The 21,965-nt window shown below is 35.4% G+C and overlaps 3 protein-coding genes and 1 long non-coding RNA gene across 4 annotated transcripts; 2 read left to right on the top strand and 2 right to left on the bottom strand.

Moving 5' to 3' along the window:
* Window positions 1-2,566, bottom strand: LOC100786939 (adenosylhomocysteinase). The gene is made up of 2 exons (XM_003531169.4): window positions 1,688-2,566; window positions 1-1,049 (listed from the first exon to the last, which is right to left on the bottom strand). Exons 1-2 carry the CDS (start codon window positions 2,396-2,398, stop codon window positions 303-305), a joined length of 1,458 nt encoding a protein of 485 aa, XP_003531217.1. The 5' UTR covers window positions 2,399-2,566; the 3' UTR covers window positions 1-302.
* A 7,036-nt stretch (window positions 2,567-9,602) lies between these two features.
* Window positions 9,603-12,130, top strand: SHMT (serine hydroxylmethyltransferase). Its single transcript, NM_001368762.1, has 3 exons — window positions 9,603-10,761; window positions 10,855-10,956; window positions 11,639-12,130. Exons 1-3 carry the CDS (start codon window positions 9,693-9,695, stop codon window positions 11,881-11,883), a joined length of 1,416 nt encoding a protein of 471 aa, NP_001355691.1. The 5' UTR covers window positions 9,603-9,692; the 3' UTR covers window positions 11,884-12,130.
* A 1,830-nt stretch (window positions 12,131-13,960) lies between these two features.
* On the bottom strand, window positions 13,961-19,920 carry SUB1 (SUB1 homolog (S. cerevisiae)). Its single transcript, NM_001280566.1, is given in 11 exon segments — window positions 13,961-14,508; window positions 14,932-15,145; window positions 15,233-15,347; window positions 15,609-15,854; window positions 15,958-16,052; window positions 16,913-17,447; window positions 17,748-17,856; window positions 19,182-19,346; window positions 19,451-19,548; window positions 19,637-19,746; window positions 19,834-19,920. Coding segments are annotated over 11 exon segments (2,322 nt in total).
* LOC121175281 (uncharacterized) lies at window positions 19,340-20,127 on the top strand. The gene is made up of 2 exons (XR_005892537.1): window positions 19,340-19,579; window positions 19,772-20,127. It is a non-coding gene; the product is annotated as an uncharacterized lncRNA (long non-coding RNA).
* The last annotated feature ends 1,838 nt before the right edge of the window (window positions 20,128-21,965 follow it).

The following is a 21,965-nucleotide window of genomic DNA, read 5'->3' on the forward strand; positions in this document are numbered from 1 at the left end:
GAAACACAAATTTTAGTATTTAATAAAGCAAAATGCACACATCCCCCAAACAAAACAAGCCTTATTCAACCCAAATTGGTTTCATATCACAGAAACCAACAGGATGCCGCCTTCCTCCTTACTGGTCCCACCCACTCGAACAAAAGTTCTACAGAAATAAAAATGGCTACAATTCTTCTACCACAAATCTGAAAAGTCTAACACCAAAAATCAAAAAAAGGAAAATTAAACAATCAAATCCGATTGATAAAACCGATTTTTGTCTTTCCCTCACTCACTTTTCAGTTGATCATCTCAATCACTTAGTACCTGTAGTGAGCAGGCTTGTATGGACCCTCAACAGGCACACTGATGTAATCAGCCTGGGACTTGCTAAGCTGGGTCAGCTTAGCTCCAAGTTTGCCCAGGTGAAGTGCAGCCACCTTCTCATCAAGGTGCTTGGGCAAAACGTAAACCTTCTTCTCGTACTTGCCGGTACTCTTCTCCTTCCACAACTCAAGCTGAGCAATGACCTGGTTGGTGAAGGAGCAGGACATCACAAAACTGGGGTGTCCAGTGGCGCATCCCAAGTTCATCAATCGACCCTCAGCCAAGACAATGATACCGGTGTTGGTCTCAGGGAAGACCCATCTGTCAGTTTGGGGCTTGATGGTGATGCGCTTCACGCCGGGGTAGTTCTCCAGCCCAAGCATGTCGATCTCATTGTCAAAGTGACCAATGTTGCAAACAATGGCATTGTTCTTCATTTTCCTCATGTGGTCAACCATGATGATGTCCTTGTTACCGGTGGTGGTGACAAAGATATCAGCCTCAGAAACAACATCCTCCAAGGTCAGAACCTGAAGGCCTTCCATGAGAGCCTGAAGGGCACAGATGGGATCAATCTCGGTCACGATGACACGAGCACCAGCCTGCTTCATTGCAGCAGCACAACCCTTGCCAACATCACCATATCCAGCCACAACAGCCACCTTTCCAGCAATCATAACATCGGTAGCCCTCATGAGACCATCAGGGAGAGAGTGACGGCACCCATACAAGTTGTCAAACTGTTACAAAACCACAGATTAAAAGGTTAAACAAACAAAACACAAGCAACAAAGCAAAATCCAATTATAATCAACTAGATCCATGACCAGCTAGTATAATGTCCTCAAAATCCAATCACCCACTTCTTACTTTCAATACCCTAATCAATAAACAACCCGTCACAAAAGACTCGGTTTGGATCAATGTTTGCAAAACCAATTTTGAATGAAAACGATTTCGAGTTAAAATTGATTTTGAAACAACATGATTTATGTTTGAACATTTTTTTATTTTAAAACCAAAAACAGTAGTAAAATTCAGTATAATTTATTTTATCCTATCCAAAAGTAGCTTCAAATCAAAATGTGCACTCAGAATCAATTCCTTATTTGTGTAATAAAACATGTGACCATTTACCTAAAGTCACGTTAGCAAGCAACTTACTAATGTTCTGACGTTTCAACACACAGATCCAAACACACTAAAATAGCACCCAATACCGATCCAGACTTCTTAGAGGACATTAGTCAAACAGTTGACAGGTTCAAAACCTCATTTCACCAATGGCACAAAACCCATCCAAAAACAACAGATCCGAACTCAATCCTACATTTTAACACAAAAAAGACACTAGATCTGGGGGAAAAAGAGACATTACCTTGCTCTTGGTGACAGAGTCATTGACATTAATAGCAGGGAAGAGAAGAGTCCCATTCGCCTGCATCTGATAGAGCCTCTTAACTCCAGTGGTGGTTTCCTCAGAAACCCCAACGAGACGCTCCTTCATCTTGCGGTACCTGGTGGGATCGGTCTTCAACCCATCTCTGATGATGGTAAGCACGATCTGAAACTCGGCGTTGTCGGTGGAGTTGGGGTCGGGGAGTTCGCCGGTCTTCTCATAGAGCTCCTCGGCCTTGACGCCTTCGTGGATGAGAAGGGTAGCGTCACCACCGTCGTCGACGATGAGGTCGGGTCCACCACCGGGGCCCCAGTCGAGGGCGCGCTCGGTGCACCACCAGTACTCCTGGAGGGTCTCACCCTTCCAGGCGAAGACGGCGGCACTGTCGCGGGCAATAGCGGCGGCGGCGTGGTCCTGGGTGGAGAAGATGTTGCAGGAGCACCAGCGGACCTCGGCGCCAAGGGCGGTGAGGGTCTCAATGAGAACGGCGGTCTGGATGGTCATGTGGAGGGAGCCGGTGATGCGGGCCCCCTTGAAGGGCTGGGAGGGGCCGAACTCGGTCCGACAGGCCATGAGGCCGGGCATCTCAACCTCGGCCAGCTCGATCTCGAGGCGGCCGAAGTCGGCCTGGGAAAGGTCCTTGACCTTGTACTCGCGACCACTCGTGGTTTTCTCCACCAACAAAGCCATGCTTTACGCGCTGAGAAATAACAGGACTAGAGAAAGAGAGTGGAGGGAGTGGTGAGGAAACAATCAGACTCTGTCTATAAATAAGGAAATGGGAGCGGGAGTTGGTGAGCTCAACTAGATCTGGGTCGACCCAGCCTTACCTCCTTCCAATTTTCACACGCATTTCATTTTTCATCCTGAATATTTCTTTTTCTTTTATATGTTTTTTAGTATTCTCCCAAAAAGATGCTAAATCATCATAAAATAAACGCCTAAATTAAATTATTATTAGGATAAATGATTCATTTTGTTTTGCAAGATGTGATGAGTTGTTAAATTAGTTCATAAAAAAATATAAAAAAAATATTTTATCGTTAAGTTATAATGTTAAAAATTAATTTAATAATAAATTATATTTTGTGAGAATCTATTTATTTGTCCTTATTATTATTTTAATTGATTGAGATTTATATATATATATATATATATATATATATATATATACTTACTTTTTGTGAGGTTAATTTTATTATGTTTTCACTCTTAAACATTGTCCTGAATATAAATTTTGCGTACGAGAAAAAACAACAATCAGCTTTACTGTACTATGAAAAATTATACTTCAAACAAGTCTCTCATAAGAATGTTTATGGTCTCATACAGATGAATATTTTCACTTCGAATACACGTAAAACTAATATGAATTCACACAAGTGATTAAAGATCTAAAACTAACTTTTGTCTTCTTTTTTTTATAGATGTGGGTTTCATTCTCTATCATGCCACTAAAACTATCATCTAATAGATTCTTTGACATCTAAGGACTAATTGAATAAATACAATTAAGTAAAATTGTCTATGATTTAGGCCTGTGGAATAATCCTTGAGTAAGCCTTTATTGACATCGCTAACAAGTAGCATGTCATTAAGGTTTCATTCGATGGTATTGATCAGGCCTCTATAAAATTTTGTACATTTTAATATGCATCAAATGAGCATACTGGTAAAGATTTCGGTGCTCAAGTTAATAGTTGGTAAAGTAAAAGCATTATATGTAAGATTTTCATGTACTTGGTAAAGCTAAGGGACTATCGGAGATTGTTGATAAGCATTTAAAAAACTCTCAACAATCTTCTATCTGCCTATAAAGTTTTCTCAAAAAGCATTTAAAAAATTTATAGGTTAATTAGAGATTTGTTAGGTAGGTTAACATACATGTAAAGATTTTTCTTTTTTTGGAAAATACATGTAAAGAGTTTTGTAAAAGTAGAACTTGTGAATACGTGATTTATAAGACAATTCATATTCCTCCCAATCAGGTAATTTTGTGCAAAAAGTCTTATTAAGTTGGTGTGTAACTGTATTTAAAATAAATTCTTCATTGATGGAGTGGGTGAAGTTCACGACATCGATCATAGACAGATTTTTTTTCTTCCATTCTAATGTTTACCGTGTGATTGTGGCCACAATCAATTTGTAAACCTGTGACAAACTTTGTCTCTTGGCCTACGACAGAAAAAAGGAAGAGCTGAATGCTGATGGTTGTTCCATAGCCACTAAAGTGAGCATTTGTAGTACCCATGTCTTTTGGCACTGTATGTGACTCAGCTAGTTGCGCTGGATGGGTTCCATTCCATTGATTTTTTTTTTTTTATGTTAAAATTTTCATTTAGTATTCTAAACTCACTTGACATTAATTTTGTCTTACAATTTTTTGTGATATCAACCAAGTTTCTCTAAATATTGTAAAACACAAAATATTTATATTCCAATCTTCAATGTTTTTATTTGACATTATAAATATTTAAAGGATAGAATCAATGTTAATCAAGTTAACATAAAAAATAAAAAATTACATAGCATTCAACATGTAGGTATCAAATCTATGTTATAAAATGTTTATTAGATAGAGAAAAATATTTGCTAAAATTTTGATAATTGTGCTATGTTTATATGTTGAATGATGGGTAAAATAAAATGACGCATAATTAAGTAACATAAGTAAAATAAAAATTAAGTTTAATTTTTATGAATTATCAATATAAAAAAATAAAATATATTCCTAACATTTCTCTTTCCTCTATTTTACATTCATTTTATTTTCTTAATTTTTTTCATTTTGATATCCTTTAATATAATAACTAATACTGTAAAAAAAATGTCATTTTTTATTCGTAAACAACCCGGTCAAAATATAGGTTTAACAATTAGTCAATTACTATATAAATAGGTTTTGTATTTGAATATGTTAGTAAAAAGTAGTTTTAATATATCTTATTCCAGTAAAATTATCAATTACTTTTAATAATAAAGTCATACAAATTTGTATAAAACTATTTTCCCCCTACGATAAAAGTTGTTTCGAAAAAAAAGTAAGTTGGAAAAATTTATTGAAGTGATGAAAACTATTTTTATGGTTATTTTTTATCACACAAATTAATTTTGGAATCTTATAATTAGAAATGGTTGAATTTATATATTGGTTAACTTTATTTTCTTATTTCGTCCACAGTAATGAATTGTTTCAAACAAAAAAAAAATCAATTAATATATATTTTATAATTTTACTATTGAAAAATACCTTTTTCAAACAAATCACTAATCACTTAAAATACAAAAATATATTTTGATGAGTGAAATATGACTGCAGAAGTCAAGTCCCAAAATTTTGATGAGTACTACTACAAGGGAGATGGGGTCATCATAGTTGCTTCTGATTTGCTATTTTCATTGGTGTATGACCTATTAACTATTAACTACGTTGTGGATTGCCAAATGAAAATATCAGTGAAGCAAAACCCTCCTCCTCCAGCGCTATGAATATGCGTGTGTCGGTGATTTACTTGTACATTTTTTGAAAATGAAAGAAAACACAAGCAAAGTGAATGTGCATGTGATCAAATAAAGGAAACAAACCAGCATACATAAATAATCAAGCTCTGGTCCCCAGTCATGGAGATTAATTTGATGAACCGACCAAAAATATTGGTACAGCATAATCACAATTATTGAGAAGATATTTTTATTTTATTTTTACCGAATCGTCGCACGACTCGGCGTGTTGCAACCGCATTAAATCTTTGTGTTGGTCTCACCCTGTCTTTTTGTGGATGATCGATCCTCTTGGATTGGTTTTTATAAAACTCAACTTCCCATCGGTGTTCTTTAGTAATTGGAGTATCTTTGGATGTTCGTTACATTTTATGATAAATTTAAATGATCCACAATCACTAACTCAATTTTGCAAAGCAGGATTCTGAATGTTTTTGTAAATCTCGTTTTGTCCTAAAAGTTCGTCTATAACAATAAAACAAACATGCACTTGGTTGTTTTTAAAATTGTCTCAAAACTCTGTTATAAAGAAATAAGACCTAAAGATATTTTTTACAAATTTTAATTCAAACATGCACTGATACATAGAGATATCCTTAGATTAATTTATTTTGTTGATAAAAAAAATGGATAAAAATTTCCATGCTTTAAATTTGTCATTGGTCCATCTGATCGACTCTATACATCAAACTTGAGTGTTATTTGCATACAAAAGGAAAACATCAGAGACATGACAGAGTAGGTTGCATTGGTGTTTAGTTGACCTGATTAAGAAGTTACACACAAAGTGCTCCTCTATCTCCTCTTCAAGGTCCTCCTACCTATAGTCTTCTTGTACCTCTTATTATATGGATTAATTAGTGTAGAATTATTTCAACTTAATTAATAATTTTGAATTTAAGTCATGAGAATGAGTATCAAAATTTTTTCACCTATAAAAATCGAATGTGCTTCAAATAAGATTGTCTCTAATAAATAATATGTGTTTAATCTATATTATTTTTATCTGAATTTATAAATAGAATTTCAGTATTTTTTAAAGATGAAATTATCATAATTAATTAAAAGATATTTATGTTAATTAAATTTCCCCAATCTTGAAAGATATTTTATATTACTTTTTTAAGGACATTTTGTATTAGCTTTGCGTTACCAGCTTGCTGCATAAGTACAGCTCAAGGCTTTGAAAAACCTATGTCGGTTGGTTCCTCTTTAAAGAAAAGAGAATAAAAATAACAAAGAAAAAAAAGTCGCCTTCCATTTCATTCGCATTCATAGTAAAAGAGTGAGCGATCCCGGGAAATGAATTAATATACGACTAAAAAGATTTGAGAATTATAATAATTAATAATTAATAATTCTTTTTCAAAAGTAAAGTACAGTACTGCAGGAAACATGAGCATGTTCATAGATTAAAATTTAAAAGAATATTATCAGTAACAAAAAAATAAAAATTAACCCATGCATCCAAGAAAGAAATACCCATGTGCTTCAGTTGTCCGCTGTCTGAGATGTGGTGACCTTTTTTCAAATGATCATAATAGTTACTTCATAATGACGACATGCATCAAACTATTTTTTCTTCAAAAAATATATTGGCACCTTTTCACTCGGATAATTGCATAAATTATTGTTTTAACTTTTATTTGGGTTTTCTATTTATAAAAAGGGAGATTTTTTTAAGAAAAAAAAAATCAAATCATAGGACTCAGATGACTCGCCCTTCTATTTTTTCATGCAAATGGCCGTTCCAACTATTATTACTAATATGTAATTATTGAAGCAAAACAATTCAATGACCAAATTAATGTTAAAAGTGAAAACAAATAGATCAACAACCTTCTCGCGTAGCTTGAGTAGATCTTAAAATTGGATATTTGCTCAATTAATACGCTTATAATATAGTAGTAGTAGCCTAGATCTAGATGCAGTTTGTCCCGCGTTGTAATTAAATAAAATATCACGGAATTATTATGAGAGCATTGGTGAGCATGACAATTTCACCGGAAAAAAAAAAGTGAGCATAATAAAGTCATAAATTAAAAACTACAGGTAGGTAATTGAGGACTTATAACTTGGAAGTTGGGACGTGCCAACCGCATATAACATACGCGATTGAAAGACTCTTTACAAATGGCTTTGGCAATGGCACCAATGCCCAATGGGAGATTTAAGTCAAGCCCAACATCAACCTCTGAAATTATGAATTATGAAATTAAAATGCTTCCTAGTAAGTGAACTAGTTGCATCTCATTTATATCATAAATTTCGAACTACGACTTTCTTGGCCATGTTAGTAAAGTTTGGGGGATTGTTCAAAATTGGTGGAGTGGTTCAGCTTAATCTCCAAATTATTTGTTCTAAGTTGTTTTGGTAGGCAGGTTTAATTTTTTCCTGATCCTGGGAAAAAAATTATTGATACCATATTAACATCTCTTGACGATGCTACGAGATTTCTCATGATTATAGAACTGAGTAGGGTGGCTTAAAAGGTTTTATTTTAAATATAATTTCACCACATTGAATTGGGTATTAGTAAACTGGTTACTGGTATGCCTGTAAAGTGGACAATGATAAATGTTTTTATAGAAGTTGGTATGGATTTTAAAATAGCTCATGTATAAAATGTGAAAAAGGAAACGTGAACTAAAATGCTAATAATAAAAGATAAAGACTAAATTAATTAAAGTTAAAGGATAAAATGCTTGTTACATCAAGTCATTTTAAAGGTGCACTATTAGAGGCTGCACAGTAAAAGTTAACACTGATATATTTTTAAAGATGTTCTTAGTTAAATAGCTTTTGACTTGATGGGGTGAAGACACAAGAGGTTGTTGTTGCGATGTGATTTTGGCTGAATATGCATGCCTGCTGAACATTGACTTCATTGTTAAATCAAAATTAATCCCATAGACCTATTGTATTATTTAAGGGGATCAATTTCATAAATCAAAATTTATTGGTTGGGGAAAAAAACAATGTTTAGTAGTTCCCAGTCATATTCAGAAACCTACAAATTAACTATCCCCCATGTTAATGAAGCAAGGTGTGGGGGAAGGAAAGAGTCAGCATCAGTGAAGTAGAGAGGGGGGTTGGTGATTTTGGTGGGAATAAATTGGCTATATTGCCCCCACCAACCTCGTTGCTACCAAATACCAACAACACTGACTCACTGAGAATTGGGAAAGAAACTTAAAACCAAGTCTTGCAGTGACGTACATGCAGTGTGTGCATCACACATTCAGGTTTCCAGTCAAATTGTAGAACAAATGAATTTCTTGCTTTAACTTAAGTTGAAGTTTAAGAAGTGAAGCTGATGCTTGTTTTTGAATGAAAAGCCTTTGATAGTTTGATGTAAGCATTTTCCAAATTTAACTCTTCCCATGCTTGACAGAGCCAATTAAGCTAACTGGTTTGATAACAAGTAAACTTCTAAATCTATGAGTATGAGTGCATGCAGCACACCTTTTAAACACAAGCCACTGTTTTGTCTTTTTTATCAACAGAAAGAGAATCCTACTAATAACACTAATCAAGATCGCTGCTCTTTTCTGTTTATTTTTCTTAATAAATTAACTTTTGTTTTGTACTCCTGTTAAACAACTGCTCTATTTGTTTCATGTGTTGCATTAAATAACATGGTTTTATTCACATCTACAAGCAAAATTTCCTAAAAACTGTGAATGATGTAGAAGCAAGTCATTTATGTTTTGAAATTCACGCATTGGAGTTTCTAACGCCCAACCAACCAAACGGTAATATGAATATCGTGTTTGGAACAAATTAGAATTTAGGACATAATTTTTCACATCAGAATAAATGTTAGGAATTTTTGCTTTTACGTTTTTCGCATTAAAATAATGTGATTTATCGGTTGTTCCTGAACAATAACCATCGATGTAATTATAAAATTCTAATTTGTCCTATCCTGGGGCGTCAACGTCCAGCCAAATGCGTAACATTTATTCTGATGTAAAAAATTATTATTATTATTATAGATAATAAAATCTTGTTCCTGAACAATAACCATCAATGTAATTATAAAATTGAATCTTAGACTCAAAACTAGTTATTAATCTGGAACAATGTTTACTCAAAACTAGTTATTAATAGTATTTTTAAGTTAATTTGAAATTTTTTTTTCGGCGTTAAACAAATACTAGATGTTTATACTACAAATATTGATTATTGATTATAAATTTATAAATGTTAAAAAAAAAAAAAAGAGAAAACAAAGAATTGAAGTTGTGGTTGGTAGTAAACCAGCACCAGGCGAACAAGTGGACACAATTTACCTACAAGTAACTAACCAACCGGAAGCACAGGCTACAACGGTCCTTTCACACCCGGTCTCAAAGCTTTTAAAAACGAACACATACGCACTCACATTTCCATTCCACCTCAACAAACACAACAACACTCTCTCTTCTCGCTCTTGGCTTTTCGCTCTTCACTCACTCTCATTCATTCATTTCCACCGTTCATGGATCCAGTAAGCGTGTGGGGTAACACGCCCTTGGCGACGGTGGATCCCGAGATCCATGACCTCATCGAGAAGGAGAAGCGCCGTCAATGCCGCGGAATCGAGCTCATCGCCTCCGAGAACTTCACCTCCTTCGCCGTCATCGAGGCCCTCGGCAGCGCTCTCACGAACAAATACTCCGAGGGCATGCCGGGCAACCGCTACTACGGCGGCAATGAATACATCGACCAGATCGAAAACCTCTGCCGCTCACGCGCCCTCCAAGCCTTCCACCTCGACGCCCAATCCTGGGGCGTCAACGTCCAGCCCTACTCCGGCTCCCCGGCCAACTTCGCCGCCTACACCGCCGTCCTCAACCCCCACGACCGCATCATGGGGCTAGATCTCCCCTCCGGCGGCCACCTCACCCACGGCTACTACACCTCCGGCGGAAAGAAGATCTCCGCCACCTCCATTTACTTCGAGAGTCTCCCTTACAAGGTAAACTCCACCACCGGCTACATCGACTACGACCGCTTGGAAGAAAAAGCCCTAGACTTCAGGCCAAAACTCATAATCTGCGGTGGCAGCGCGTACCCTCGCGATTGGGACTACAAACGTTTCAGGGAAGTCGCTGATAAGTGCGGAGCATTGCTTCTCTGCGACATGGCGCACACTAGCGGCCTTGTGGCCGCGCAGGAAGTGAACAGCCCCTTCGAGTATTGCGACATTGTGACCACCACGACTCACAAGAGCTTGCGGGGCCCACGTGCGGGGATGATCTTTTACCGGAAGGGCCCCAAGCCGCCGAAGAAGGGGCAGCCGGAGAACGCGGTTTATGATTTCGAGGACAAGATTAACTTCGCGGTGTTCCCTTCGCTGCAGGGTGGGCCCCACAACCACCAGATCGGTGCTCTCGCCGTGGCGCTGAAGCAGGCCGCGTCGCCCGGGTTTAAGGCCTACGCGAAGCAGGTTAAGGCGAACGCCGTTGCGCTTGGAAAATACTTGATGGGGAAAGGGTACAGCCTTGTCACTGGCGGAACGGAGAACCATCTTGTTTTGTGGGATCTGAGACCTCTTGGATTGACTGGTAATATATATAGGATTGGATCTCTACCTTCTGGTTTTGATTTGTTACAAATGTCTATAAATCTGACTTGTTCGTTGTGTGATTGTTTTGCAGGGAATAAGGTGGAGAAACTCTGTGATCTCTGTAACATTACTGTTAACAAGAACGCTGTTTTTGGTGATAGCAGTGCCTTGGCCCCTGGTGGAGTGCGAATTGGTAACGATCTTACTTCTCTTTTATATGCTACAATACAAATCTTGCTTTACTAACTCAATTGGAAACAAGATCTCATTTATAAGATTATAAAAATGATTTCCTTAGGCTAGGACTATATCCTCTCTCTCTCTCTCTCTTTTTCTTTTTTATCATCGCAGAACTTAGATGAATTTTCTTACGTAATTTTAGTACTGTTCTCTTATCAGAGTTCGAAAGTAAGTTATAAAATTTCTATTGAAGGCTTGCATATTTATATAAGTGAAATTTTAATTTTGGTTGGAGAACAATGTCCAAAACACCAAAGTGATTGCATCTAAGTTTTTTGGATTTTTTAATGTATTTGTATTTTGTACAAGGTATCTTAGTAAGTTGTTGTAGATTAGTATTGAAAGAGATTTCATTGAGGATGTGTTTTTTAGTGCTTTAACAAAGGAGGTATGTTAGTTCGGGCTAAAGCTTGCAGACTGCCTTTGTTAAAGAATTTCGAGTTGTTGTCGTGCAATATGATTGGCAAATCAATTATAAACTAATCTGTTATTTTGTTTTTCTGATACTTTTCCCTAGAAATGAATTATTTTGATGTATCAATTACCAAAATGGTTTTTTTGTGCCCCCGTTTCTGTATTTTTCTCTGATGTGTTAGATAAATGTGAGTGCCCCTGACTGGAGTTTCTGTGAACAGGTGCCCCTGCCATGACTTCTAGGGGTTTGGTTGAAAAAGACTTTGAGCAGATTGGTGAGTTCCTTCACCGTGCTGTGACTCTCACACTGGAGATCCAGAAGGAGCATGGCAAACTTCTCAAGGATTTCAACAAGGGTCTCGTCAACAACAAGGCTATTGAAGATCTCAAAGCTGATGTTGAGAAGTTCTCTGCCTTGTTTGACATGCCTGGCTTCCTGGTATCTGAAATGAAGTACAAGGATTAGGTTCAACCATACCACTTTCTACTAAATTGTGTCACTCAAGTTCGACACAAAGTGCAGAAATGGAGAAAAAGGAAATATGTGTCTTCCTTTCCTGGGAGTGATAGGGTTTATCGCCATGGTGTTTCAATTCAAAAGTTTGAAGTTTCTTTGTCTTTGATTTCATGTTTAATTTTGTTAGCCTGATTGATATCATATTTTTTTTCTTATTTAACAATTGAAATAATACGTGCTGCCTTTCTTTCTTTTTTTTTCCTCGCTAGCTAGTAGTATGTTTCATGATTTCATCTTCTAATATTGCTCAACAGAACATCTTAATTCTTAACAACCATGAGTTTTAGTGGAGTTAAGCAAAAGAAAAAGTTATTCTAATAAATCTATCGTCTTTCTTATGCCTCAATGTCCTATGCCTCTCCCCCCTATTTGAAAACCAAAATGCTCCATGTCTAATTGTGATAAGCTGACAATACCCGTCTGGCAAATTATGAAGTCAACATTTTTTTTTAGCTCAGCAATAACAAATAATATTAATTGCACAAGTGCTAAAATAACAATTGTTGGGCACCATAAAATCTGGTCCCTCAAAGAACAAGTGTTGCAGCAGTAAAACTGCATACACCCCACCCCACCTTTACACGAGAACCATAAGATAAAAATAAGGAAACACCAGGGCACGCATCTTTTCCTATACTCTCACCAAACTTCTTGCATAAGGGAAAAGATGCGTGACCTCTGCCCACATAAACGTAAATCCACCATAGATACAAACAAACTAAACCAAAACCTACATAACAAAACCACTGTTTGTTCACAGGTAAGAGAGGCATGTAGCTGGGTTCGTTTGCCACATCAGAAAAGACACAAATCTTTTTTTTACGCTTTGAGCCATGACCAAGTGAAGAAAAATTGGTTGGAGAACAACTGACTTTTGTAACTTTAACTCAAATTCCTCACGCTCCTCTTGGAAAGAGATTATGCATCAAGAGTTAATCGGTAGAAGCAAAAAATTAACAAGACATTCATTAATAATTATTCAGTGTGACTTTTCTACATCCAACATCTTTTTGAATTTTTTCCCAATCCCATATCTGCCTCTAGTTTCTTACTTTTGCTCACGTACTCAATGCCAATGGACTATTAAATGGATTCAATGTAAGAAAACCTGCTAAAAGCCATTAAAATGTACATAAGAATGAGCAGCTATTGCATTGTGGTTGTTGAACTAATTTACTTGATTTAAAATTTCAAACTGAAAGATCCAAAACAAGTTAAGGCATGCAATCTGAATCAGTCACTAAAGGGCTCGTTTCACCCCTCATTAGAGGCTTAGGATTTTTTTGAGTCCTAGAACACACATCTTATCTCAATAATGATTTCTATCATTGCCAGAATTACAATTAAAAACTAAAATATAATCAATTAGATTGAATTGAACTTCTACAGACCCCAAAGGCACTCGATGCATTTTCACTGTATGTGGTTTGTCTTTCTGTACTATACTGCACGCTTAGCAAAATAATCAGTAACACATGTTAAGAGAGCTTGCACTTTATTTTTATCTTGTTGACGGGTTTGTTGTCATTGAAAACACATTATATTCAGAGGAATTTGACTCAACATGTTCAACCCACCAATTATCACATTTAAACAAATTTAAATCAATCGCAAATCATATATATTCAGAATTTTACATATTAAATATTTCATATCGTAGTTCTTCACTTCGTTACTAGAAAGTCAAAACTTTATGTGTACAATATTCTTACATCATAGACTACAACATGAAGTTTTAAGTTTTAACATGTCATGTAAGAAACTTAATGTTAACAAGGCTTGAAATATGATTAGAGTAAGAAACTTCCCAGATATTATAACTAGGAGAATGGACGTGTTAGGTTTTATTTCTCCTTGGAATCATAGTAAAAGTACACCCAAAGAAAGCCACTTGTTGGTTTCTTTGTTATCAATCAATGTCAGAGATAACTCTCAAAGAAGCCCTATTTTAGAAGATATATCATACAATTTAGAATAGGCTAACAATCAATTAGAAATGCAAATGAGCTAAATTGCACCAATTACTTCAATTTCTAGTTAAGAGGGCCTTCACAACTATTGGACTCGTGACGTAATGCTTGCCATCTGACCATATCAGTTTTCCAAACGCGTAGTTATTTGTGGCCTTTCCTTGCATGGCCTTGAAGGTTAATTTAAAGCTCTTCTCTTCACCAACATTTTTGAACTTCAAGATGCTTGGCTTCACAGAAACGGTGATTCCATACGGGTTTTGAACATGAGCAATGTAAGTCCCTGGAGAACCAACATTTTTCAATGTCCTTGTAACTGTCACTGACCCAGAGAGTTTTGGGACTGTGATTGAGGGATAGTTCAGGTTGAGGAGACTAAATTTCTTGCGGCATTTATATGGACCTTCTGTGAACACTGAGATCTGTGTCTCGTTGTATCCTAAAGCACATAAGAAGTTGAGGTAATCATCAATTGTTATGTCATAAACTAGCCCGGGATCCATTGCTCTGTTTGGTTGAACATGCCCTGCCCCGTAACTGAATGGTGTCGCCTTGCCATCAGTAGCATTCAGTAGTGGCTCCACCTCATTGTCTAGTGTTGTAGCTGAAAGTAGCAGAGGACAAATCATCAATTTTTGATAGCTACTTTTACCTCACTAATCAAATTTGCTTTCTATATATGTATGGACAAAACTTAGATACAATTCCTTAGATACTATTGGTGTCGTTCTCCAATTAGAATTGGAGTTTCACCTCCCCTCATAATCTTTTAAGACATAACTTACATACTTACATATAGTTTCTTAGGTACTGTAATCGTTTTTTTTTTAAAAATTAGAATTAGAGTTTCACCTTGCACAATCTTTTAATGAAAACCTTTATTAACACTAGCAGAATTTAAGAAACTATATCTAAGTTATTTTCTATATATATCTAAGCTTTATATTTCTGGGACATTTTATTGTAGATTGGCTTGAAAAAAAAAAGGATTTGAAGCATGAGAAACCATGAAGAACATCTCACTCACCTGTGGTCATGATTGCTGATTTAATTGCAGCGGTACTCCACGTAGGATATAAGGCTCTCAACAGTCCCACAATGCCTGAAACATGAGGGCATGACATTGATGTGCCTGAGACTGAGTTAAACGGAATCCTGCGCTTGTCGAACACTTGATTGGTTGGTCCTTGGGCCTCAGTATAGGCTGCTATAACTGACACGCCTGGTGCAGTGATATCAGGCTGAATATATTGGACAAATTAAGAGTTCTTAGATATCTAACACATTACATCAAATTACAAGCCAAATAACACTGTAAGTAATCACACCTTTAGGATCTCTGGCACCATAGTATTTGGTCCTTTTGATGAAAATGCTGCCATAAATGGGGCTGGCTTAGTATCCAATTGAGTCTTTGGATGTGTAATATATGCCACTGGGAACCTAACAATACATAAATTTAAAGTAGTCAAGTTCAAGTTGAAAAACTGAGATTCATGATTATCATATTGGGATCTTTGTATTGCTAAAAAAAATACCAACTATCACAAATTATAAGTTTAATAGCAATCCATATATTCTGATTGCAAATATAGAATGGTATGTCCATATAGTATAGTGCAAACCCCAAAGTAGGCATAGCTTAAGGCATGGTATTAATTATTATTATTAATATGTGGCAGACTAGAGTGGTAGATATCTTACTTGGTTGAGTTGATGTAATTAAAGACAGCACTACCATCAGTAAAATTGATATGAGAAGCAGGAAGGACATGAGGATCCGCTATAATTTCATTCCCAGTAGTCTTGTCATTAGCAAGGACCATTCCCACAGCACCAGCTAGAAAAGCTTGCTCTCCCTTGTCCACTCTTGCATTTATTCCTCGGAGACACACCACGATCTTTCCCTTCGCCTTGTTGGGATCCAGGGTCCCATTCTGGCACAGCACCCTGCTTAGACATAAATTTTATTTACCATATATAGTGCAATGTTAATTATGTCAATCATTCAACAACTGATGACTATAACGAGTTTCATATTTTTGATACTTACGCGTCTTCAGCTCTTGCACTCGCCAATTTAGCATCTGTGGCTTTAATAATTGGATAGAACTTGTGTGCCAATTTTGTAGCTGATAAGCTTTCCCCCTTCAAATCAAGCAACCGAGATTATGGTGTCAGCTGATAGTGTTTATAAATTGCAAATCCTCGACTGGCCACATCTGTATTTGGAATACAATTTCGTACATTTGTCCAATATTTTTTTCACAATTTTCGTAACCACAACACAACTGCAACTACAATCACACTTTAAATCATGACTTTCACGTACTTTCCTGTTATTAAATAACATGGTTATGTTGAAAACAAAAGAAAAAAATATCAAATTTAATTCATGAATCTTTCAACTAATTAAAAAATGACCAATCCTAACTAGTTGCAGAAGCTATTAATTAAATTTTTAAAAAAGTATATCTTTCTCTCTTATGACTCACATAATTTATAGTCCCTATACTCAAAGTCTCACATAATTTATACTACAAAATCTTAGGTTTAATTTCGTACCTATTGTTAATGTTTCCTAATCGAAATTAGAATTTCACCCCGATAATTAAAAGTTTACATTAAAAAATTACATAAATTACCGAAATAAAACTCAAAATTTAGTCAAACAATAATGTAAGCACTAAGCAGCAACTAAGAAGCTATAAACAAAGTTTTGATAAATAGTTAAATTTATCCTCCAAAGTGATGCGGTGATAAATTAGTCTCTAAGATGATAAATACAAATTTAATCCGTAAAAAAATATGATAAATTAGTGGGCATACAAATTTAATCTGTAAAAAAATATGACAAATTAGTCGCACTTTGTACCTATTGAGTGATTAAATTTGAATATTCATCGGAACTAATTTATTATTTCAACACACTTGATGAATTTGAGTATTTATCCGTAAAGTTTAGTCATAATTTGCATACATGTGTGTGTGGGAAAGAGACAACAAACCTTGAAGGTAATATCGTTACCAAGGACAACGTAAGTGGGGAACTGTCGATCCATGGTGCTGGCAGCAACCGTAACATGCCAGGGTGCGAGATTTTCCGCAGTGGCTTCCGCGGGCCCACTGTTGCCAGCAGAGCAAACCACCACAACGCCACGCTTGGCCGCATGGAAGGATCCGATGGCAACACTATCCTTGAAAAACGTGGAGGAAGAGCCACCGAGCGAGACGGAGAGGACATCGACGCCGTCGTGGATGGCGAGGTCGAAGGCCGCCAAGATATCAGCGTCGAAGCACTCCTCGCCTCCGACGGGGGGCCAGCAGACCTTGTAGGCTGCCACACGTGCCATTGGTGAGCCACCCTTGGCTGTTCCCTGGCCCTGGCCGAAGACGCTGACACGTGCGACCATGTTCCCGCCAGCTGTGGATAGGGTGTGGGTCCCGTGGCCCTCGTTGTCACGTGGCGAGTCAAAGGAGGAGTTCAGTGGGCCCGCCACTGAGGCGTAGCCCTTGTTGAAGTACCTTGCCCCTATTAGCTTCCTGCATTCAACATCTCCACTTAACGTTTCTTTAATTTTTCAAAACAAAATCATTGAAAGATTGGTCTGGTTGGTGTGAAAACACTAGTACTATAAAAGAATAAGATAACGAAAGAAACATGTCTGCGTTCAAAGGAGTGCTTAACCCTTTCATTGTAGTATTCACCTAATAAAGAGTGCCAATTTAAAGGCATATGACTACAGAAGTTAAACAATTAGATAAGAAACATTTTATTTATATCCATTATAAATGACTCACAAAATGTTAAATAGTTTAATTCCATTCTAAGGAAGATGGTACCTGTTGCAGTGAAAAGTATGATCAATTCCGTTATCACAGATTCCTCTCCACTTTGATGGAATTGGTCCCAAACCTTGCTCACTAAAGCTCTTTGATTCAGGCCAAACACCTAGCGTTAATGCGGTGGGAGCAAAAGAGATGATGAGAGTGTGGTCAAAATAAGATAAGTATATTGTAAAATGGAGATTCTACTTCTACCCCTTCTCCCTCAATCTCATCCAAATCCAAATTGGCTTAAAGCTAGCAGCATGATGATGGTCCTGTTTTTAGTTCTCATTGCCCCCACCCACTTTTCACGCCTACAGTTTGGGGAGCATTTTGAAAATGATGCTGATGTATGCACATTTCAATTTTCTTATTGGTGACTTTATCATCACTTCCTTGGACTATCCCCACCTTGGCACCATTCTTAGCCCCACCTCACAGAATAAGCTCACCCTTTTTATTTTAGTCCTATCGTAATGAACACAAGTCATAATATATTGCTTTGTCCCAATCCAACTATGATTTATTACCAAACTTATGCCTCCAAATAAATGTATATACTAAATTTTATGACATATTTGTAAGTTTTTAATTATTTAAATGTAATGATCTATAAACCAAGAATCGTAACAAAATTCTAATGTATATAACAGACAAATGATAAGATGCCTAATTGCCCATATTGCATTTGTAAAGGTGGTCCGTTTGTGATAAAACAACTGAAAGTCGGCCACTCCATCATTTATCACCAAACATTTTCTACATTCTATTCTAACCACAAAAAGTTTTCCAATTTCTTTAGCAGTAATTACATTCACGTTTTTCGATTTTGGTGTTAATTTATTTTTTGAAACAGAATACCTTTCAGCCGAAAAAGTCAATAATTAATCCTTGAAAATATTCAAATTCATGTAAATAATTGATCTCTTTCAACATATCTTTTTCTATACACACGGATAAAAAATCAAACTTTTAATTATATGCTTAATAAACAAAATTATTTATCAATCGTATTACACCATTACACCATGTTGATTCATTTTATTTTGGTGTTAATTATGGTTTGAGTATAATTACTGATGCAAGTGTAGTTATAACTAATCACACGAGATTAATGCAATTAGTCTATTTCTTTAAGATGGTTCATGAACCTTCATACTTAGGGTGTAGAAAAGAACTAGTCTAACAACCCACAAGATTTAAATTAATAATAAACTAATGTTTTGAAATCAATTTTTTAAAATGATCAAACTCTGGAAACAGGTTGGTGGGGGGGGATAGAGATACGATAAGATAATTTTGTGTGTGTTCCACATGCGTATATAAGTCAACGATCTAGATCAAACCATTATCATAATAATAATAATCAAACCCCATTAATTCCAAGGTGTTGCTGACCACTTTGAAAAGAATAACAAGAGTTTTTAAACACAAATCAGTAAAACGTACCTGTATCCAGGTTTCCTATGATGACACCCTCACCAAATCTAGCTTTCTTCCAGATTGAGCTGGATTGGATCACCCCATTATGCTCTAGCTCCATGAAATCCCATGATCGAGTGGTGTGTAGCTTTCTCCCACGGTTCTCGAACACTGACAACACTTTGGGGTGCTCTAAAAGCAATTTGGAGAAAAGGGTAGGTACACAATGAGATAAAGGAAACACAGAGAATAGAAAACAGAGGAACTAAGCAGAGGATAAGGTTCTTAGTTCTTACTAGCTATCTCAACAGCTACTTCTTCGTCCAAAGTTGCAGCAAAACCATTGATGTGCCTTGTGTACGAGTAAAAGATGGAGTCTTTGGCTGTATTAGAACTACAAAGAAGCAAGCTCAAATCAAAGCAAGGTAAAAAATTGTACCACTTGAGATGTTATAAATTATAATTGCATTTTTTGTTCATACCTTCCTAAGAAAGATCCCAGAAAGTCATGGTGGGACTGTGTCACTTGATTGAAGTCAACTGAGGATAATTCTGGGCCGTGTGAGTGGGCTCCCAAGTACACCACATATGACTACAATTAAAATGGTGCACTGCAGGGATTAGACTAGACCACAAGGATTATTTATCTTTTTCAAGGTTGCAAATTGCAATGCCTCACCTTTTTCACTGCAAAGCTGGGTCTGTGCAATAGACAGACTAGAAGAATTTGGAGCAGAAAGTGGATGGAAGGACTTGGTGGCCTCATTGCTTTGCCTATCTAGGAAGCCCTCCTTTGCTTTTTCCTTGTTTTGAATGTAACAGAAACACAACCTTTGGTTTTATAGGGTAACAGTCCTTGTAAAACATAAAGTGACTGCACCTTTGCTCCTTAGGTTAAAATTATATTTAATGTACTTTCTTGCCATATCAGATTCATTTCACTAAGTGGTTTTAATACTTTTTTAATTTTTTACTTCAGAGCTACCTAAGGTTTTATTTACATAATTTCTTTTACATGGTATTAATCTTTTTTTGTTTTTACCAATAGTAGAATTTATAATATTATATTAGACTTAAAAATAGTAGTATTATACAGAATCACACTCTCTCAAATTAAGCACATAGGAGAAATCACCAACGTGACAGCTAATAATTGCCAAATATAATATTAACAAGGTGGTTTTATATAAACTCTGGTTGGACCCCAAAAAGAAATACCCAAATATCACTTTTGGACTATTGCGGGTTTGCGAAAAATAACAAATGCAGTGCTTATTTAATCCGTGTGAGTGTGTTTCGAGCTAATTAATTAGGGCGAGGATTGAAGAAATGGATATTTTTAGGTGATGTTTGTTTTAAGATACTGGATATATTTGGGAAAAAATTGACAAGTTAGCTTTAAGTAAAAAAATAGTTAATTTAAGTAGAAATATTTAATAAAATTAGTTATACAATTAGCTGTAAAATAAAATAAAAGAACATGTTTATGTGATTTTTATATATTTTTTATTTTTTTTTAAATATACTTTTAGTTAGCTACTGTTTTTAATTTCTGTTAATTTTGAACTTTTATCATTTTTAAGATCAAATATTTATTTTATAAAATAAAACGACAGTATAAATAATTTAATTATTAAAATAAATAGTTTAATATTAATGATAGACTTTTATTAAAATATTAATGACAATAATAATAATCTGTAAATTATTAAATCAACCCTTATTTAAAGTAGTGTTTGATAAAAATTGAGTTATTAATTATACTAAATATTTTTTATTAGCTCGCAATATAATTTTTATTTAGAATGATAATGCAAGTTTATCGAACTCTATAAATAAACTCTGGTTGGACCCCATAAGGATATTTCATTTTTGGTCTATTGCGGGTTTGTGAAAACTAACAAATGCAGTGTTTATTTATTACGCTTAAGTGCTAAAATAATTCAACCAAGCTAATTTATTAGGGCGAGGAATGAGGGAATAGAAGTTACATTTTTTTTATAGAAATAATATAAGTTAAATTTAAAGATATGTTCGACTGGAATGTAATATTTTAAAATTCAAATGATTACATAAGTGGAAATAGAAATAGAAGTTAAAAATTGGATTATAAGATAATTTCTAAATTTGTTTTATAGAAAATTAACATATTTTTCCTTTCCTTAGAGCTAAATATAAAAATGTATTTTACTGTAGTTCAACAATATTAGAAATATTTTTTAAAACTTATGCCAAAGATAAAAATAACATATTGTATAATTTAACAAATTTTATAACAAATAAACTGTGAAAAAGGTAAATCACTCGTGTCCCTTCCTATATGTCTTTCTTTAAATTTTAGTTAAAAAACAATACTTCAATATAAAAAATTAAAAAAAGTTACTAGTGTTAAAAGGGAAAAGAAATTTGAGTACTATGTTATCTTTTGATATGTATATATAAAAGGGAAAGAGACATGAGACAAGTGAATAAAACAGATAAGTTGAAGGTGTATGTTATCCTTAATAATCAGATTGGGACTTGAAGGTTAACATCAAATACTCTTCAGAAACGGCCTCGTGTAATTATTGAAAGTGTGGCAGTTTAATGTGATTATCAATTTAGCTAACAAGCAAGACAAAAGAAAGCATTATTGCAAGAAGACTATAACTCAATAAGTATATATAATGCTGTGATGAGATTCGCAATTAAAATAGTTGCCGGCCATAGTCATATTTATGCTTCCAAAAGGCCACTACTTGGATGAAAACCTCCACTTAATTTAAAGACCAATTTTCTAAAACCATGCGTTTATTTATTTATAAAACCCCT

The sequence above is a fragment of the Glycine max genome, chromosome 8, assembly GCF_000004515.6.
Source record: "Glycine max cultivar Williams 82 chromosome 8, Glycine_max_v4.0, whole genome shotgun sequence".
Lineage (NCBI taxonomy): Eukaryota > Viridiplantae > Streptophyta > Magnoliopsida > Fabales > Fabaceae > Glycine > Glycine max.